The following is a 19,099-nucleotide window of genomic DNA, read 5'->3' on the forward strand; positions in this document are numbered from 1 at the left end:
ACTTGGATTCTAAAGCATTCTGTATTTCTTTTTATACTTTTGCATTTTTAGTCACACTTCCTTAGACTGCTTTTCTCAAGTTAAAAAAGTAAAATAGATCTAGACCACAGTTGTGGCATTTCCCAGCAAATTTGCTAATGCTATCTTCAGTTACATAATCCACAGTGGGAAGTGAAATAAGGCACCAGGCAGCTTTCTATTATTAATCAATTTTTTCTTTCAGATGATCAGGATTGGCTTTGAAGCAAGGAGTGACCTGGAAGGAAAGCTGATTGATATTTCACTGCTATTTAAAAAAAATATTATATTTAAAAAAAAACCCCACTGCATTTGGAAGTTATTTTCCTCCTTTCTTAGTAAATCCTGTTTTGATTTTCCTGAAAATAAGTTACTCAGTTGCTATTGAAATACCAGTTTCCTTGTAGAAATATTTATTGTATTGGGATTTTCCAAGACTTTCTTAGACTGTTGTCTTCTGACTCTTAGAACTGTTTAAACACTTCTGTGTAGAAGATGTGGAAAAAATTTGGTGATTGCTGTTAGGGAGGAGCTTTGCGATAGATTTGGAGGATTTGTTCCAAAATAGGAAGGGGATGAATTCCTGCAGAATGGAATAGGCACTGTTTTCCAGAGAGAAACAAGTACTTTTGTTTCCTATTCCTTCAAGTATTAAGTGATTTAGAGTTGTCCTGTTGCTTATAGAATATAAGAGAACAAACTCAGTGAGCTACTGACTGCCTTACATCTCAGTAAATCTGGGGGACTTCTGCTCACATGAATAATCCTTTCTTGAATTGCTTTGTGTTCCCTCACATAAGCCAAGGCATTACCAGCCACTGTTGCTCTTTCTGTGTTTTCCTGACCCTCATGTGCAATCTCCCACTTCAGTGGTTGTTTCCCAATTGGAAGCTCTGGGGTTTATGGTGGATGCAAGGTAAAGTCAGTTCTTCACTTTCAGTGTATTCTTATTTTATTTGCCTCCTGCTTGAACCATCTCTTTATTTAGGGAAGGCTTTAAGTTCTTGTAGTAGGAATCTTCTGTGGCTCTTCATAATTTCTGTTGCCTTTCTCTAGATATTTTTTGTTAATGCATCATCTTTTCAAAACCATTAGATCAGAATGAATGTGAATAATATTGTATCATTAACTGTAGTAAAGTTTTTTATTGCAATTTACCATAATTTTGCATTGACCATTTGTTTTACTCATGTTATTTACAGAGAATGTCTTATACCAAGGTCTTATCTGCAGATGCCCCCAGTAATTTATTATGCAGAGGTGAACAAGCACATTTACCTTAACTTCAGGAGTGTGCACACAAAGAAAGTTTTGATAGCTGGTTTGTTCATGGAAGACATGCAGACTCCATTTGAGTGTTTGGCTGAGAGCTCTTTTCTTTAATTGAGATCTCCTTCAGAAGGTAATTTGTGTTTGTCAACTCTGAAGATTCTCACATGGCCGCATTACAAACCTGCAAAATAGCAAAGAAATTTTATATTTTATTAACTGTTTTGTATATTTTTCAAATGAATGAAAAGGAAAAGCATATTAAGACTAGAGTGTATTTATTTTTTTCAATCTGTCAATTTATTTTGTCATTCCTGCCAAGAGCCTTACACAGATTGACAGGAATGACTGTTCTGAAGAATTCTCACTGGCCTACATTTGCTATGTTGAGTTTATCAAGGAAATGTTACAGCAGACTGACTTTCTGCTTGGGCTTGTTATCAGTTATTGAAACAAGACTCAGTGGCATCTGTAGCTAAGACATTAGGCAGTGTCTGACCATTTTCTAGAAGTATTTACTTGCCTTTTATACACTTTTCCCCTGGAAAATCACAATATTTATGTGGATCACCAGTGCCTGAGAGTTTCTTAGGATGAAGCTTTCTGAGCACTTAGGAGCTTACCAGCTGTTAAGAGTTAATTCTGTTGTTACACTTTGTTATCAGAGTTCTCTGAGAGCTTTTGATTGACTGTGATTAATGCTGCAGAACTTCAGAGAGGCCCTGTTATTAATGTGCTGATTGACATAAAATTATTCTAGTGAGAGTATTATAATAGCTGAAAATCCATCATCTTGATTATTATTGCTGCAAAATGCCATGGAAATGAGCAGTCAGCTATACATTATTCTAACTCTTGTTGGGAGTCAGATGCCTCACTCCAGTCTCCTCAGATACAGATCTCGTTTTGTTTGGCAGTCCATCAGAAACAATGTGACTGTTGAATGGGAAAGGCCTGGTGTTTGTAAAAGTGACTTGATTCATAGAAATTTGGGAACATTTTCTCAGGCATCACCATTATTCAGGGCTGAGTGCAGTGCAAACTTCCCTATGTTGCTGCCAGTAAAACTGCAGACTGTGGAGACAGTGAGCTGTGTAGAGCAGCTCAGTGCTGTGACCTGTCCAGCTGGGAATTGGGATCAGAATGTTCAAACACCCACCTTTGCCATAGCTGGATCCTCAGCCAGGTCTTGAGAGTTGCCTTGGGCTTTTCCCAAGGAGTACCTTGGGCAAGTGGCAGTGAGTTGAGGAAAAAATGGACTTTCCTGCAAAGTGTTCCCTTTCAAGCTGCAGGTGAAGAGCAGCGAGTCCAGTGTTTCTGATCTTACAGACCCCTTGTCAGGGATTGCAAAAGCAAAGTGGACTTTGTGCTGAAGCTTAGCTCATAGCTCTCAAATCCTGAACTCTTGGGTGTCACCCTCCACTCTCCCCACTCAGATAGCAGAGCTGGTTTTATTTTCTGGTTCCTTACCTGCAAATTAAATTGTCCAAGTTATGTTGCAGTGACCTTTTATTTCTGTAGTCTGTTTTAGTTTATGTTTTATACTATAAACAGGTATGTGCAAAAAACTTCTAGTTTTAACCCATTTAGATTAAATTAGACTTTCATCTTCCACGTAGCAGTTAACTGAATAGAAGACAAGTACATTTGTGCTCTGACATTTGTTTTCACTGTTTGAAAAGTGGAAGAGGTTGCTGTTCCCTGTAATAATTTCATGAGCCTGTGACCTTTCTTGGTGTCACAAATTAAGCACATAACAACTTGCTCTTGTCTGGTTTGGGGCATATTATAAATTTAGACCTTCTGTTGTTGGTCTTGTTAACATGAGCACCAACTGTTGCCGTTGTCCTGTAGCACAGTCCTTTTGAGAAATGGACTCATTGGGCAACTGGAGGATTACAGTTCCTTTGGAAATATAATTCAGTGTATCTCGTGTTATCAGAGAAGGCTGACAGGCCTTTCTCTAAGAAAGTATCAGTGGGCTGTGGCTGAAATGAATGAAGCACTTTGTTTCACCAAGGAAGTGAAGCAAATCTTCCACAATTTCCCAGCAGATAAAAATAATTTGGTGACTATATTGTACATTAAAATGATGAGTTTGCATAGTAGTATTTATCCTCATTTATTTACTTCTGTAAAGGACCTGCTGTGATATTCTGCCATATGACCTTGGATCTGTCACTCTGAAGCTGGAAGGAGATGAGTATTTTCAAATTTTACAGATACAGAGAAGCAAAGTTTTCATGCTGCAAATATGTTTTGACAGGAGCTGGTTATTAACAATTAATGTTCTTTGTTAGGTTGGAGACCCAGTTGAGAAGATGCTGTAATATTTTTAATGGGGACTGATGGAAAAACACTGCGTACTTAACACTAGGTAGTTGGTTGTACTGAAGAAATATAATAAGGTTAAAGGAAAGAAATTTAGAAATGGTTGTCAAAGAGTGAGTGAAATACATTTTAAAGCACAGAGGAGTGATTTTACTGGGACTACTTGGAGAAAAAAATTCTGAGAAGTGACATGTTGCAGACGTGGTAAACATAAATGACATGACAAATTTAAATAAAATGAATAACAGGACAAATTTGAGTGAGTGTAAATGAAAATTTTGAGTGTGACTTTGTGCAGTTCTGAGGGGTTTAATTTTATCCATGGGAGCTTTACATTGGTGATAGCACTGTCCAGATCCTGCATCTGTGAGAGGCTTTGCTCTTGTTTCCTCAGCGGTGGGGACTCTTGTTACAGTAATCCTGGGGCTCCTGTTAGACACAAAGGCAGCCCTGTTTCTGGGGATTGTAGCCTTTGTACAGCTGTGTTCTCCAAGCAAAGCCATTGCCCCTGTTCAGGCAAACGTTTGGATCAGTGCTTTGGGTTTGGTTTTCCGTGCAGTGACAGCGTTTCATGTGTGGCATAGAGAGGCAAAACTGCTCTGGATAGCAAGACACCACCTTGGCTAGCTGTGTGAGAAGGGCTTTTGGGTCTGCAGTGGACTCAAATGTCCTTTTTTTCTAATTTTTTTTTTTTTTAATGTCACTTATTTGTGTGACTGCTGCTGGATTGGAACATACCTTGTTTGTCAAACAGCAGAATAAAATGGCAGGTAAAGGTCTAAGTAGTTACTTTTGAAGATAGCTTAGCTAAAACCACAGATAGTTTTGATGTTCAGTGATCCAAATAGGACCATGACAAATATTTGGGTTTTTTGTTACAGAAAAAGACAGACTGATCTAGTAGTGCTCATTTTAAACTTGCTGGTACAAGTAGTTGTGTGAGGGCTTTAATTTGCATGACCTTGTAAATGCTGCTGTCAAAACAGGTGGTATTTCTAATTACCTGAGAGTAACTTCATTTCACAAACATTTTGGAGCAAGGTCTAGTGACTGGAAGCAACATTTTCTGGACTTAGATAAAAGCTTTGATTGGTTAAAGCAGAGATTTAAATTTAGACATTCTCTGTATTAAATACACAATTTGGGTGCTCTATTTTTAACTGAATTTTAAATAAAAACTGGCTAAATATAGAGAACAGTTATTTCTGGAAAGTGTGTGTGCCAGCTGACATTTCTTTTGCTGCAGCTTTTGTCTTAATACTTAACAAAACAAAAGCTCATGGAATAGAAGTACAGAGAAGAATGTTCATCGTGTTTTCTGTCCTGGCTGGCTGTGGGAGCTGTGGCAGCCATGGAGCAACTTGCTAGGAATTTGTAGTGAATGAGGGGAGGCCGTGTGGTTAGGGAGGGTGGGAGGCAGGAATACACCAGGAGTTGGAGTGATTGAGAAAGTCTAGAGCAAGTCTGCTCCCATATTTGTGTCCCCTTTCTTCTGTTTTAGAAAATTGGCATAAGGGCAGAAATAACATTTTCAAATCTTGCAAGGATAAAAGCTCTACATTTAATTATTTATACTTAATTGTTCCATCACAGCTCGTGTGGGTTAAAATTGCATGGAATTAAACCCTTGTTTGCCATGCCTTGTAATTGTTGGGTGACATTCTGTACTACTTAGGTCATTGTAAGTCTTGTAGTCTATAAACTTAAGACTTCCTGGGAAATGCACTCAGGTTAGTCAGAAGGCAGAACATGTTGGGGATTGGAATGAGATGCTGCAAGAGTGGATGACATACTCTGACAGACAGTGTAAACTGGTTTTGTCTCTTGTCTGGTACAGAGTTATGGTACATAATTTAATTTACAAAAGGTAACTTGTATGGAGAAGACTAGAGATGGCTCAGCTTGCAGGGATTGGTGTGATACCACACATTTAACACTTCTGAGGCTTCCCACTCAGAATTTTTCATCAGTTTTTTTAAAATCTGTTTATCTGAAATTTGTGAACAGTGTCAAAATTTTCAAGTCTCACAAACTCCATATAATGGCAATATATTCCCTTCTGCTTCTTGAAAACTGTTGGGTCATTTCTTTCTCTTGGCAAGGCACACCTATGGTGTCATCCTCACATTTCTTGTACTGACTACCATAATTCCAGAAGTTTGTGGTGAGACACAGTGACATGATCTTCAGTGCTATCATTGAAGTGGAGATTTTGCCAAACATTTGCAGAAATTGGTGTTTTAAATAGCCCAGCTCAGAATTTTCTTATGCTTTCCATGGCAACAAGTTCATCTGTTATGCAAATGTCACGTTAGCAGTCTCTGTCAGTGCACAGCTCTGTTTCTTTCCTGCAGAGTCTATTTAGTGCTTGGTACAAATAGTTACATGCACAGTTTGGAGTATGTACCTCTGTCTTCAGGTGTCCTGAAACACCTTCCCAAGGTGAGACTCCATCACCCCTTTTATATTGTGGTTGGAAAATGCAGTGATTAAAATGTGCTCTTTGTGAGTGATGGTTAATGGGTAGCATTAGGCTTATACAACAGGCAGTTTGGTATTAATAGAATTGCTGTGAAGTTTGGCTTCCTCTTTCTTCTGCTCCTACTGGGTAAGCTTGAAAGTGTCTTTTTATGGAAGATGAGATGCAAGTTCTGCTGGAAAAAATGACAGAGAAACCTTTGCTCACTGCATTTGCCCATAATCTGTAGATAATTCACAAGACTTTTCCATTTTTTCTGTACTATATAGCTGTATGTATTCTATCTCTCCAGCTTTAATGTTATTTGATACATTAGGTCTGGGCAGATTGACTGTACAGAACCATGATTTGCTGCAGCTCTGAAATATTCTTGTGGTTCTCAGGAACTGGAGGTTAAAATTCTGTTGTGATTGTTTTTGTACACTGTGAAAACAGCTCATGTCAATTTTAGTGTTTCATTTGCTTAACAATACAAGTTATGCCTACACAAAGTAGCTGTATCTGATAACTTGATAATGGTGTTGCAAGAAGTACACTCCACTAAATATTTACAATGATGACAGATTGAAGAAAACAGGGTAATAAAAGCTTTTACATTTTGCTTTTTTTTCTGCAGGTTTTCATACCTACCTGGCAGCATTGTTGAAATATGCCTCTTAATGATACTGTGTGTGGAGCCATTTACATTTAATTGACATTCCTTTTAATGAGATATTTGTTTAAAAATTTGATCTGTTGCTTGAATTTCACCCTTAGACTTGCTGGAATATGATTAAAAATGTGCTGACTTTGCCTCTAAAATTTTCTGTTTTAGAAAGATAGAGTACTGAAAATGGAGGTTTTCATGTGTTCATACCCACCAGTGCTTGGGATGATCTGTAGCCAAAGTGGGAAATGCTCCTGGTACAGTGTATCTATCTTACACTGACAGAGAAATAAAAATTAAAAGCTTTTTCTGGGTTGTGGGGAAAATAAACCCCAGGAATTATCACCAAAGGTGTTGTGTGGCAGCACTGGAATTCCTGAGCCGTGGGCTCTTGGGAAGCCTGTGTTTGGGTTTTGTAGCCTGGTTTGTTGCCAGTACAAGGGTGTTTTTCTCCAGAGCACTTGGTAGGCAGTGGTTTCATGGGTTGTTTCATTTTAAGTTGGAAGCTTTAGGGTTCCAAAGCCATTCCCTCCCCGGGTGATGAGTGTGTCTGTTCAGAGGAACTTGGAGTTCCTCAGCTAAGCTTGCTGGAATCCTTTCAAAGCAGTACTTAACTGCAAGTACTTAAAAGGAACTTTGATATCTTGTTGTATTAACAGTAATATTTTGGAAGAAGTGGATGTTACAACATTTAAGCAATGTTTGTTTAAATAAGTCAGAATTGTTGAGGCTTTTTCTTTCAATCTTTTTATTCTTAACCTAATATTAGTTTTTTTACTATTTTTACTCTTGCTTCCCTTTTCTCCAGTAATTTAGTGTGACATTTTGAACCTCAGCTATCCTAGATCACTTAAAACTATGGACAGCAATTTAAGAAAGATTTAATGAGCACAGTCTATGAGCTGGTGGATGCTGTGAGTGAGGCACTGAGCCAGGTGCTGGGGCTGTAAGGTGCTGGATGGGCAGCAGCGACCCTGTGCTGTCTCCTCTGAAACGTGGCTCTTGGCTTAGATATTGGAATAAAATATTTGCATAACTTTGTGGGTTTGAGGTCATGTTTCTGGCAAATTTCTGTAATCCCCCTGATTATAAGAATAATCCTCATATGCATTCATTTTTTAATATATATATATATATATATCAGACATGTTGTGCTTACCAACTTTCCCTAAACGTTGGGAGTTCTTGGCTGTCTCAGTGGCTCAGAGCAGCCCTTAACACACAGCTATGCTGCCCTTTATTTAGCCAGGTGGTTCTTGATTTGTCTTTGCTGTGTGAGCAAGTGCTGGTAAAGAATAACAAACAATTTTGTGAATAATGGAAGAACTGAAAAAAAACCCAAACAAAAAGCAAAACAAGGAATTTTAAATGCAAACAGAGGAACATACTAAAGGAATAGCCCTAGTATTCACATCTTAAAAATTAGCATTTTGAATTAAACAGCATTTTTTGGTGCCTAGTTACCTTAATGTTTAATCAGTTCAACTTACTGACTATGCAAGGTCTTTAACACCCATGTGCTGTGCCATTCACAGCTGGACAAGATTCTAAGAAGTCACGGCAACATGTTTCTGCATTTTGTCGTGCACCTCCAGCCAACACAACTTGGATTTAATTTTTTGAAGGAATTTATGCTGTTCTTCTGGATATAGCATTCTGTGTGTGAAAAAGGCATGCATGTGTTCTGGCCTGTCTGCAGAACAAACAACTACTCAGATTTTTACTGATGCCTGAAGGCTTAAGGAGTTTATTTTGAAAAACATGACAACAACCAGCATTCTGGATACAAGAACAGATGAATTCTGGTGCGCAGCAAGCTGTTTCTCAAAATTCAAGTTGTATCAATATGTTAAAATCCACTAATCAAAAGAATATGGAAATGATCATGCAGTTGTTTTCTGCTGAATTTTCCAAAATAATGTTTTAGATTGAATAGTCACTTAATCTTTATTCCATTCTTTAAAATGCCAAAGTACATTTTTTTTTCAATAAAAAAATTAACCAGAAGTTGTTTTATAGAATAGTAGCAGCTTTTGCATGGGATTGCTGCAGACTTTAATCTCAGCCAGTTCCAAAGGGTTAACTAGTGAGTTTTTGTTATTACTGCAGACTTTAATCTCAGCCAGTTCCAAAGGGTTAACTAGTGAGTTTTTGTTATTACTGTGATTCCAGCATGAAGCTGTGTGGCATTGTCAGTGTAATGTGCCATTTTGTCTTTCCCCTTCAGCCACAGCCTAGCCAAGTGCTGCCCTTGTCTGTCCCCTAAGAATACTTTTCAGGTGGTCTCTGAGGGAGCTTCTCCATTGTTTTCCAGGAGACTTGAGATTTGGACAGGTTTCTGTGGTACTTTTCAGCAGAGCACTCGTGGGGTAAGGTCTAGGTGTGTTACTGGGCTGCAGTTAGTTGTTGGCTACAGATCTCAAAGGAGTAACAGTAATTTCAGCTCATTCCAATTATTCTTTTCCCTTATTAACCCAAGAATTTTGGGGAGACAGATGTCTACATTCTGTATTTCTGTAAGAGATTGAAGCAGTGTTTGAGCTCAGGTGTGAATGTCCTTCTTACTTTATGATGAATAACTGTGAACATGTTTGGTGCTGCAGTTAAAGGTTATTAAAGACAATGACATCTTGTACAGTTGAGCAATATTTAATTATAGAGTTCAGCTCCAAGTGTATGGAAAGACTGTGTTAAACATCTTCCCTCCCAGCTTCTGAGTAGGCTTATTCCATCCCACCAGAAATAACTCAGTGGTTTAATGGTCCCATTAGTAGTTTGGTTAACAACAAAAGTCTGAGCACAGCTAACTGTCGGTTGTTCAGAGGTGTCTTGGTTTTATCAATAAAAGGAAGTATGGGCAAATAAAGGTTACTTCTCTTTTACACTGTTACTCTGTGGTTATCTGAACTCCTCCAGAATTAGTGGGAGTACTGATGACCTGGACATTAGCAGTAGCATGAGTTCTCCTGTGCTTGTTGCACTGTTATAAAGGCTGAGCTATAAATGCTATAAAGGCTGTGAAGGCTGAGCTGTCCTGTAGCAGAAGTGGAGAGGAGAGAAAAAGGAACCCTATTGAAAGTTGCAAGGCAAATTGGTGAATTCCTCTTTTGATCTTCATCACTGCAGAAAAGTTCCTACTTTCCATCTGTTTATTTCATTCATTTTCCTTTGCATCTTTCTTTTACAATTCTTCTAAAGCACATACACATATATTAAGGTCTGCCCTTCATTTATTCTTTTGTCATTGTTTCCATTTCACTTTCCCTGTGTTTCATTCCTGTATCTTTCTTGTTTAGACCAAGTGGAGGATCCAGCTGGCCGTAGCAGCCATGTAGGACCCTTCAGGAACCTGATGGTAAGTGCACGTGTGTACTTATACTCAGGCTTCCACCAGGTTCTGTATTCAGAGGCATTTCTCCCCTCCTGCAGGCTTCAGTTCGTTCCTGACCTCTGAAACAAAAACCTAAGGCAGGCCTTGGACTACTCATTGATACCCTTTATATCAGTAGTAGGTTGTGTTTTTATTGGAAATCTGCAGGAAGAAAATTATGCAAATCTTCCAGGGTTATATGGATTTTTAAAGCACTTTGAGAACTCATGTGAGAAAGTCTATTAACAGTTGTTAAATGTCTTCAAAAATTTCTGAACTCCAAATATATGAAAGCTGGGAGAGCATATTAGTGAAGTATCACCTATTACTGTGTTCTTAAATTCTCTTCCTGGGCATGTGCTGTTGAATGGTTAGGACCATGAAATTGTGCATCTGGGACAGTCATTTTCATGTTTGAGTACAGTGAATTCTTTGAAGCTTTTCAAAGAAAGCTGTGACCTAGAATATTAACTAACTAAAGCTGGTAAAGGAGATCATCTACAATGGTTTGGTGTCTCTCATTGATATGTGTCAGAAATTGATCTGACACATCTGAAATGTTGTCTGTGCACAAGAAGTTTGTTCACTGGTCAGAGAAAGGGCAGGTCAGGTGCTGGGTGAATTCTCTCTTCAAATGCATCGGTGCTCAAAGGCCAAGAACTTGAAACATCTCCAGCTGTATCATGGAGCAGGTTACATCATGAGCAAGTTGCATCTCTTTTTAGGACTGGCAGAACTTGCAAATTATCTGCTTTCCATCAGTAGCATAAGGTATGTGACATAATTGCCTTGATTTTGTGTGAAAATCCTGCTATTGATTTCTCAGATTATAATTGGATTTGAGGTACTATACATTTTATATTCTCTCTGGATGACACTTTGAAACATACCCGTGTGCTTTAGCATTTGGGATTTGTGTGGATGCCTTTTCATACTTCAGTTCACCCTTGAAAAGAGCACAGTATTGTTAGAAAAAATAATTAATTTGGTCTTGGTTTGAAGACTTTGACAGTAACCTGTTGTTATGCTGAAATTCAGGGCTACTGTAGAGTTAGATGCAGAATTGCCCTGTGACTTCATCTGCAGTACATTGGACACTGCACTGTGGGGGGAAAAGTGTCTCTGAGCACGTGCCAGGTTTGGCAGGTGAGGGGGGCCTGTGCACCAACCTTTTCATTCTTGTTCCTAGTCTCACCTGTCGAGAGAGATTAATCAAGAGTTTTGTTGTTTTTAGGTCAAGATACTGATAGTGGTCTTCAGATGATAAGTGGTCTGCAAAAAGGTTGAGAGTTCTTAGGGTTCTAGGAATTAGGTATGATTTGTTGTGTCACCCATAAGGTGTATTGTGATGTATGTTTGGTTCCTAGGAGTGTGTTGAAATCTTACATTTCCACTTCTTCCCTAGAATTGGAGCTGTTGGATTGTGTTATTGTACATTCCCAGAGAATTTCAAGTGACTTGGGAGATACTTCTGGAAACTTTGATATCCTTCATACTCAGATCTTGGTAGTGTTGGTTGTAATTATGAACATTAGAGGTGGTGATAATAAAAAAATGGTGTTCAAATTGGACTTTCAGTAGCTTGTCATGTAAAGAAAGATGTGCTTTAACTTCTTAATGCCTATGTGAACACCCAAATATGTGCTAAATCTTCTGATAGTTGCAGGTGTTTGGTATAAAAGCAAAATTTAATGTTGCATTGTTCAAACAACCCAGTATCGGTCCTTTATGGCAGGTAAGACATGGGCATCATAACAATAATTGAGGATATTCAGAGAAAATTGCTAGTTCTCTTTAGGAATGATGTGTGTGTCTTTCCCAAAGGTGACAAAAAATTCAGTCTGAGTGACTATTGTCAGGTTATAAGACTAAAATCTGTTAATTAGATAAGAAATTCAAAAAGGTTTATTACATGCATAAATCTGAAAGACATTGGAATTTGGGGATGGCCTATGAAATCTGAGCTCCTTGGGAGGAAATAGAGATAGTTATTTATTTTTTTCAAATCAAAACAAGTGTTTCCTTTTAAAGCTGAGTCTGTCTGAGCTGTTCTTTTGGGGCGGGTATGTGTACTTGGAACTTCTTGGAACAGAGGAGCATTTTTTTTAAAGGCATTTCAGTTTCTTGGCTCAGGATGTGAAAAATATTTTCAAGGGGTAAAAAGGAGGAGTTTGTTGACAGGATTGTGACGTGGAAAAATGTGATTCTAACTAGGAAGTGGATTTAGGGCTGTGATGGACATTTCTGATCAGAGGGAATGGGCAGTGTGTTATAAAGTAGTGTTTTGTGTGTTAGAAGGGGCAAAGGAGGAGTTTGGATTGCTGCTTCTGGACAGTTCTTCCCAAGAGTTGTGTGTAGAACCGTGCAGTTTCACTGGTGTTTTCTGTATTCTGTGTGAGAGTACAGTCTGCATTGAAGTGAATGAAAATCCATAAACTTTCATTTGTTACTACACACCCCATATCATAATTTCTGTATGTTATAGGCCTGAATCTATAAGATTAATGGCAAAAATTAGCAGTACTTTGTGATGCAGTGGAAAATGAAGTTTTCAGTGTGTTTACATCTTACAGTACTGGTCAGCTCTTTGCATATAATGCCCTTTTGTGCTCGTCATCCTCTGCAACTAATACATGCTGCTTCATTTTGCTAACAGAAAGTGACAACTTGAAAGTGGTGTTTGTGTCAAACACCACTTCATCATTTTCTGTTACCCAGTTCCATCTCATTTGGTTATACTGCCTTTGCCCTGTTGGTCAAGCTCATGCTGCTTTCAATCTTCTCATGATGTTATTACTTCATTGTTTTTATCATAACTCTCCTCATCATTCAGAATGTTTCCACAACTAGAATAAACCTCTATGGGTTTCTGTTTTGTACTGTCTTCCAGTTAGCATTAGGATTAATAGTATATGAAGAGATTTTCTATTTTCCATATACTTCTGTGAGATACAGGAATTTAGTGGCCATATTAAGGCATTGGGTAACTGCATGATGTGAGCTGCTTAACCCTGGACAGGTAGTTTGTTCTTGCTTTGAAAGTGAGGAAAGTGTTTCAGTGTCTGAATTTTTTTACCTGAATGCTGTCTGTTCTCCTAATCAGTCATTTGTATTCCTCAGGAAAGCAGGGACTCTACAGGAGTTTGTTACACTCCAGAGCTGAGGGTTTAAATCTGCCACTCATATATGACAAATAAAAATCGTTAAGCAGGAATAATAAATGCTTTTTTCCCACTAGGAAAGAAGAAGACTCAGGAAGGTAAAAACAAGGGAAAGAAGGCAGCAGAAACAAAACAGAAAAAGACTGATTTGGATTCTACTTCTGCAGATATGAGGGATTCTAAAGAAGGTGAGTTCTCAAGTGTCTTACTTTTTCCTTCTATTTATCTTTTTGAATCAAAGGATGCTTGTCATGTTTAGTACATTAGCAGGTTATCTTGCTGTAGCAAAGTGAACATGTTTGTATCGTTTACCCCAATTGTTTTACTAGTTAGGAACTTGGCTATTAGAAGCTATGGCTTGTCATTAAATGAACTTGGCTATGTCATTAAATGTACAACTCTGACCCCAGGAAAAACTAATGTGCTGCAAAATGTAGACACAAACCCAAACTCCTTAGAAGATAATAGCAGAGCAAAATCCTTATTCTAGTGTATTTGGAGCTTAGTTTCATGGTCATTATTTATTGCTAATTAACAAAGTCCACACCAAGGGGGAAAATACACAGTATTAATTCTTCTGACTCATAACTCTTCCATTCCTTCCCTCTGTTGTCCCTTCTGCTTGCACAATACTTGCACCACTGTTCAGGTGTCTTATGGCCCAGCTAAGGAATGGAGAAGGATTTTTTGCTCTATTATGTACCCACTTAGGCAACATTGTGGGGATTGGCAGCAAAGGAGTTTTCATTGCAGAATCACTGAACATTTTGGGTTGGAAAGGACCTTAAAGCTTATCTTCTTCCAATCCCCTGCATGGGCAGGGACACCTTTCACTAGACAAGGTTGTTCAGAACCCCATCCAACCTGGCCTTATTTTCTTCAGCAATGGATATACCTGAGAACAGATAGGTAGGACTTGCATGCAGGAAAACATCCATCCACATGAGTAAATAAATGAGAATTGGTGATATTGTCTTGGGTCAGGAACGTTGGATATGTTGTGCTAGAGGAAGAAAGGTGTGGCATATCCTGAAGTGTTTGGTAAAAATATCTCATGCTTTTCTTTATTGCACTCTTGTGTTCCAGCTCATAAAGAGGAGGATGAAACGCCTTCTGTTTCTGCTGTGCTGTCTCTGGAACAAACAGCTGTGATTCAGGAAATGGTAAATCAAGATGTACTTCCAAAGCTGATGATCCCCAGTCCAACCAACGAAACACAAGTGGTAACTGAAGACAAACAAGGAGAAGCAATAAACTGTGCATCAGATGATTTAGATGATGATGAAGAGGAGGATGAAGAAGAGGAAGATGAAGAGGAGATAGAAGATACCAATATGCCTAGAGAAAATGCTGGAATGCCTTTGATATGTGAGGAAAAGTTGGACTCCATGGAAGAACAAAAGAGTACATCAGAGGAATCTCCAGAAAGCTCTCCAAAGAAAAAACTCGTGGTGAAAATTCCAAAAGCAGAGGGGGAATCCAACGGTGATGTTCAGGAAACATTCATGTTTCCTTGCCAGCATTGTGAGAGGAAGTTTACAACAAAGCAAGGACTTGAGCGCCACATGCACATCCATATATCCACCCTGAACCACGCGTTCAAGTGTCGATACTGCGGGAAAGCCTTCGGCACTCAGATCAACAGGCGGAGGCACGAGCGACGCCACGAGGCCGGGCCGAAAAGGAAACCGTTCCTGACACTGACCTCGTCACAACACCTGGATAATGTTGCTGATAACCAAGTCATTGTGGATGATGGTCTTAAAGATGACCTGAATGTTTCCAGTCTCGTGCAAGACTCTGTTGTCTTGGATTCTGAGAAAGTTTCCCAGGAAATGTCAAACTCCACGTTTGCTGAGGAAAATAAGGAGCCCAAAGAATTGCATCCATGCAAATACTGCAAAAAGGTTTTTGGTACTCACACCAACATGCGGAGGCATCAGCGTAGGGTTCACGAGCGTCATCTTATTCCCAAAGGTGTCAGAAGAAAAGGGTTCTTTACTGAAGAGCCACCTCTCCCGACAGAGCCAGCCCCAGCAGTCCAGAGTGTGTACATAGCGAGCACAGAAATAGAAGAGGAAGGTGAAGGAGATGATGTCTACCTTATGGATATATCCAGCAATATCTCTGAGAATTTAAATTACTACATTGATGGTAAAATTCAGTCCAACAGCAGCACTAGCAATTGTGACGTGATTCAGATGGAGTCCAACTCTGCAGACTTGTATGGATTGAATTGTATAATCAGTCCGGTCACAGTGGAAATTTCCACAAATTTAAAGGTTACACAGACACATGTGAATGAACCTCCTAAGGAACCCGCTAGCAGTGGGAGCAGTGAATCCAAAAAGAGAAGAACTGCCAGCCCTCCTCTTGTACCAAAAATAAAAACTGAAATAGACCCAGAACCTATAACTCCTACTAGTTCTTTAAATCTTCCTCTTAGCATTTCAACAGAAAGCTTACCTTTTCATAAAGAAAAAGGGGTTTATTTGTCGTCAAAATTAAAGCAGCTTCTTCAGACACAGGACAATAAGAAGATAACTCCATCAAGTGAAATCCCTAAAATAGGACCTTCTGTTACATCAACGTCTGTTTTGCCTCCAGTATCCAGCAGGTTTAAAAGAAGGACCAGCTCTCCTCCCAGTTCTCCACAGCACAGTCCAGTGCTTCGAGACTTTGTCAAATCAGGCGAGGGAAAAACTGTGTGGAATGATAATGTTCGGAGTTCAAAAATGCCAAAGTTAGAAAGCCACAGCAACTCACCTGCTTGGAGCTTGACTGGAAGAGAGGACAAAGAGACTTTGAGCCCTCTTTGCTTTGAAGAATATAAAATATCGAAAGACTGGACAGCAGCTCCGACTTTTGGCAATGTGTGCAACCAGCAGCCATTGGATTTATCCAGTGGTATGAAACAAAGGTCTGATGTCAAAAGCAAGACTCAGGTTCCCTGGGAATCTGTTTTAGATCTAAGTGTGCATAAGAAGCCTTGCAGTGATGCTGAAATTAGGGAATACAAAGAAAATTCCACACATGCAACATGTAGCGGCGTTAAGAAGAAGAAACCCACCACTTGCATGTTGCAGAAGGTTCTGCTGAACGAGTACAATGGGACGGAAGCAGCCCCAGACAGCGCGCTGGGCACGGACAGCGCCGCCAGCCCCAGCAAGGCCCTGGAGCCTGAGGCAGAGCCCGACGTGGATCCCGCGCTCTCGGCGTCGTCTTCCACTGACACTCAGCCCCTGAGCTCCGCCGCTTCCCCCGTGCCACAGGCGTCTGCTGCACCTGCCGTGTGCCAGCTGCCTCCGTTGTTAACGCCCACCAACCCCCCGTCCCCGCCGCCCTGCCTGCCCGTGCTAACAGTGGCCACCTCACCTCCCCCACTGCTCCCAACGATGCCCTTACCGATCCCAGATGTCTCTGCCAGTGCCACTAACACTTCCTCCTGTCCCTCGCCACTCTCCAACACTACTACCCAGTCCCCACTACCAGTTCTTTCACCTACAGTTTCTCCTTCTCCATCCCCTGTCCCTTCTGTTGAACCTCTTATTTCTGCTGCTTCACCTGGCCCCCCTACACTGTCTTCCTCATCTTCCTCCTCCTCTTCCTCCTCTTTCTCATCCTCTTCCTCCTCATCGTCTCCATCTCCACCTCCTCTTTCTGTAGTTTCTTCTGTTGTTTCCTCTGCTGATAACCTTGAAAGTTCTCTCCCAATAATAAAACAGGAAGAAGCTGAAAGCGAGCAGCAGAAAGCGAGAGAAGATCCTCATACTTCAAGTGAATCAGGAGTAGTGCAGGAAACGTTCAACAAGAGCTTTGTGTGCAATGTCTGCGAATCACCTTTTCTTTCCATTAAAGACCTAACAAAGCATTTATCCATTCATGCTGAAGAATGGCCCTTCAAATGTGAATTCTGTGTACAGCTTTTTAGGGATAAAACAGACTTGTCAGAACATCGCTTTCTGCTTCATGGAGTAGGGAATATCTTCGTTTGTTCAGTGTGTAAAAAGGAATTTGCTTTTTTATGCAATTTGCAACAGCATCAACGGGATCTCCATCCAGACAAAGAGTGCACACATCATGAGTTTGAAAGTGGGACTTTGAGACCCCAGAATTTTACTGACCCTAGTAAGGCGAACGCAGAGCACATGCAGAACCTGCCAGAAGATTCTTTGGAACCTTCAAAAGAGGAGGAAGATGAAGATCTAAATGATTCTTCTGAAGAGCTTTATACTACTATAAAAATAATGGCTTCTGGAGTGAAATCTAAAGATCCAGATGTTCGTATGGGCCTCAATCAACACTACCCAAGCTTTAAACCACCTCCTTTCCAGTATCACCATCGTAATCCTATGGGTATTGGAGTTACTGCAACAAACTTCACAACCCATAATATCCCACAGACTTTTACTACTGCCATTCGATGCACAAAATGTGGAAAAAGTGTTGATAACATGCCTGAGTTACACAAACACATACTGGCTTGTGCATCTGCTAGTGATAAAAAGAGATACACACCTAAAAAAAATCCAGTACCCCTCAAACAGACAGTGCAGCCTAAGAATGGCATGGTGGTTATTGCAGGGCCTGGGAAGAACGCCTTCAGACGAATGGGTCAGCCTAAAAGACTCAATTTCAATGTTGAGATTAGCAAAATGTCCTCCAATAAACTAAAAATAAGTGCATTGAAAAAGAAAAACCAGCTTGTACAGAAAGCTATCCTGCAAAAAAAGAAATCTGCCCAGCAGAAGGCAGAACTGAAAAATAACCCATCTGAGACGGACTCTCACATCTGCCCCTACTGCAACAGAGAGTTCACTTACATTGGGAGTTTGAACAAACACGCATCATACAGCTGCCCCAAAAAACCCATCTCTCCCTCCTCCAAAAAGAATTCTTCCAAAAAAAGTGCAGCTTCTTCACCTGCAAACAGTGACAAAGGCAGCAACCAGCGCAGGCGAACAGCAGATGCAGAAATCAAAATGCAGAGCACTCAGCCTCATCTGGGCAAGACGAGAGCACGAACCTCAGGGCCTGCACAGCTCCAGCTCCCCTCTGCCTCCTTCAAGTCCAAACAAAACGTTAAATTTGTACCTTCCATGCGATCTAAAAAGCCAAATTCATCTTCATCGTTGAGGAACTCTAGTCCTGTAAGAGTGTCTAAAATGTCCCATGTTGATGGGAAAAAAACTAAGGTGGTTTCTAAGAACAATTCCTCTGGAATCTCCAGCAAAGCGTCGCGGAAATTGCACGTCAGAATACAAAGGAATAATAAAGCTGTTTTGCCAAGTAAATCTGCTGTGGCGAGTAAGAAAAAGGCAGACAGGTTCAGTGTAAAATCTAGAGAGAGGATTGGAGGACCAATCACACGGAGTTTGCAGCAGGCAGCAAATGCAGAAGCAGCAGAAAGCAAAAGAGATGAAAGCAGTACAAAGCAAGAACTGAAAGATTTCAGGTAAGCATTTAATTTGAAGTTGAAACAACCCAGGAACAGGTTGCTTGCTGTTTTGCTTGCTGGTCTTTTTTTTTTTTTTTCCTTTTTTTTTCTTTTTTTTGTCCTTTTTTTTTTTTTTTTTTGAGTTTCTCATGCTTAAATAAAAAAAAAAGTTGCATTTCCTAAAACATGGATGAGCAGCTTACTGATGCTGAGGTATGATGTACATACTTGATGCATTTTGTCATGTCATGAAATTATACACGGTTTGTATAGAGAATGTCTTTGATTATAAACTGAATTGAAAACTCTGGAAAAAAATGTCAATACCTGAGTGCGAATAAAGTTAATGTCATTAAACTCAATGTTATTGAAGACACTGACCTTGTAT

The 19,099-nt window shown here is 39.8% G+C and overlaps 1 protein-coding gene across 5 annotated transcripts in view; it reads left to right on the forward strand.

The window, feature by feature from the left end:
- PRDM2 (PR/SET domain 2) overlaps positions 1-19,099 on the forward strand; it is a 63,452-nt gene that overhangs the window by 30,267 nt on the left and 14,086 nt on the right. For all 5 annotated transcript variants that reach the window (XM_053962946.1, XM_053962947.1, XM_053962948.1 and 2 more), the window contains exons 7-8: positions 13,352-13,462; positions 14,361-18,729. In XM_053962946.1, coding sequence (XP_053818921.1) covers positions 13,352-13,462; positions 14,361-18,729 — 4,480 coding nt within the window. The remainder of the gene's footprint in view (positions 1-13,351; positions 13,463-14,360; positions 18,730-19,099) is intronic.

Source organism: Vidua chalybeata, chromosome 22 (assembly GCF_026979565.1).
Source record: "Vidua chalybeata isolate OUT-0048 chromosome 22, bVidCha1 merged haplotype, whole genome shotgun sequence".
NCBI lineage: Eukaryota > Metazoa > Chordata > Aves > Passeriformes > Viduidae > Vidua > Vidua chalybeata.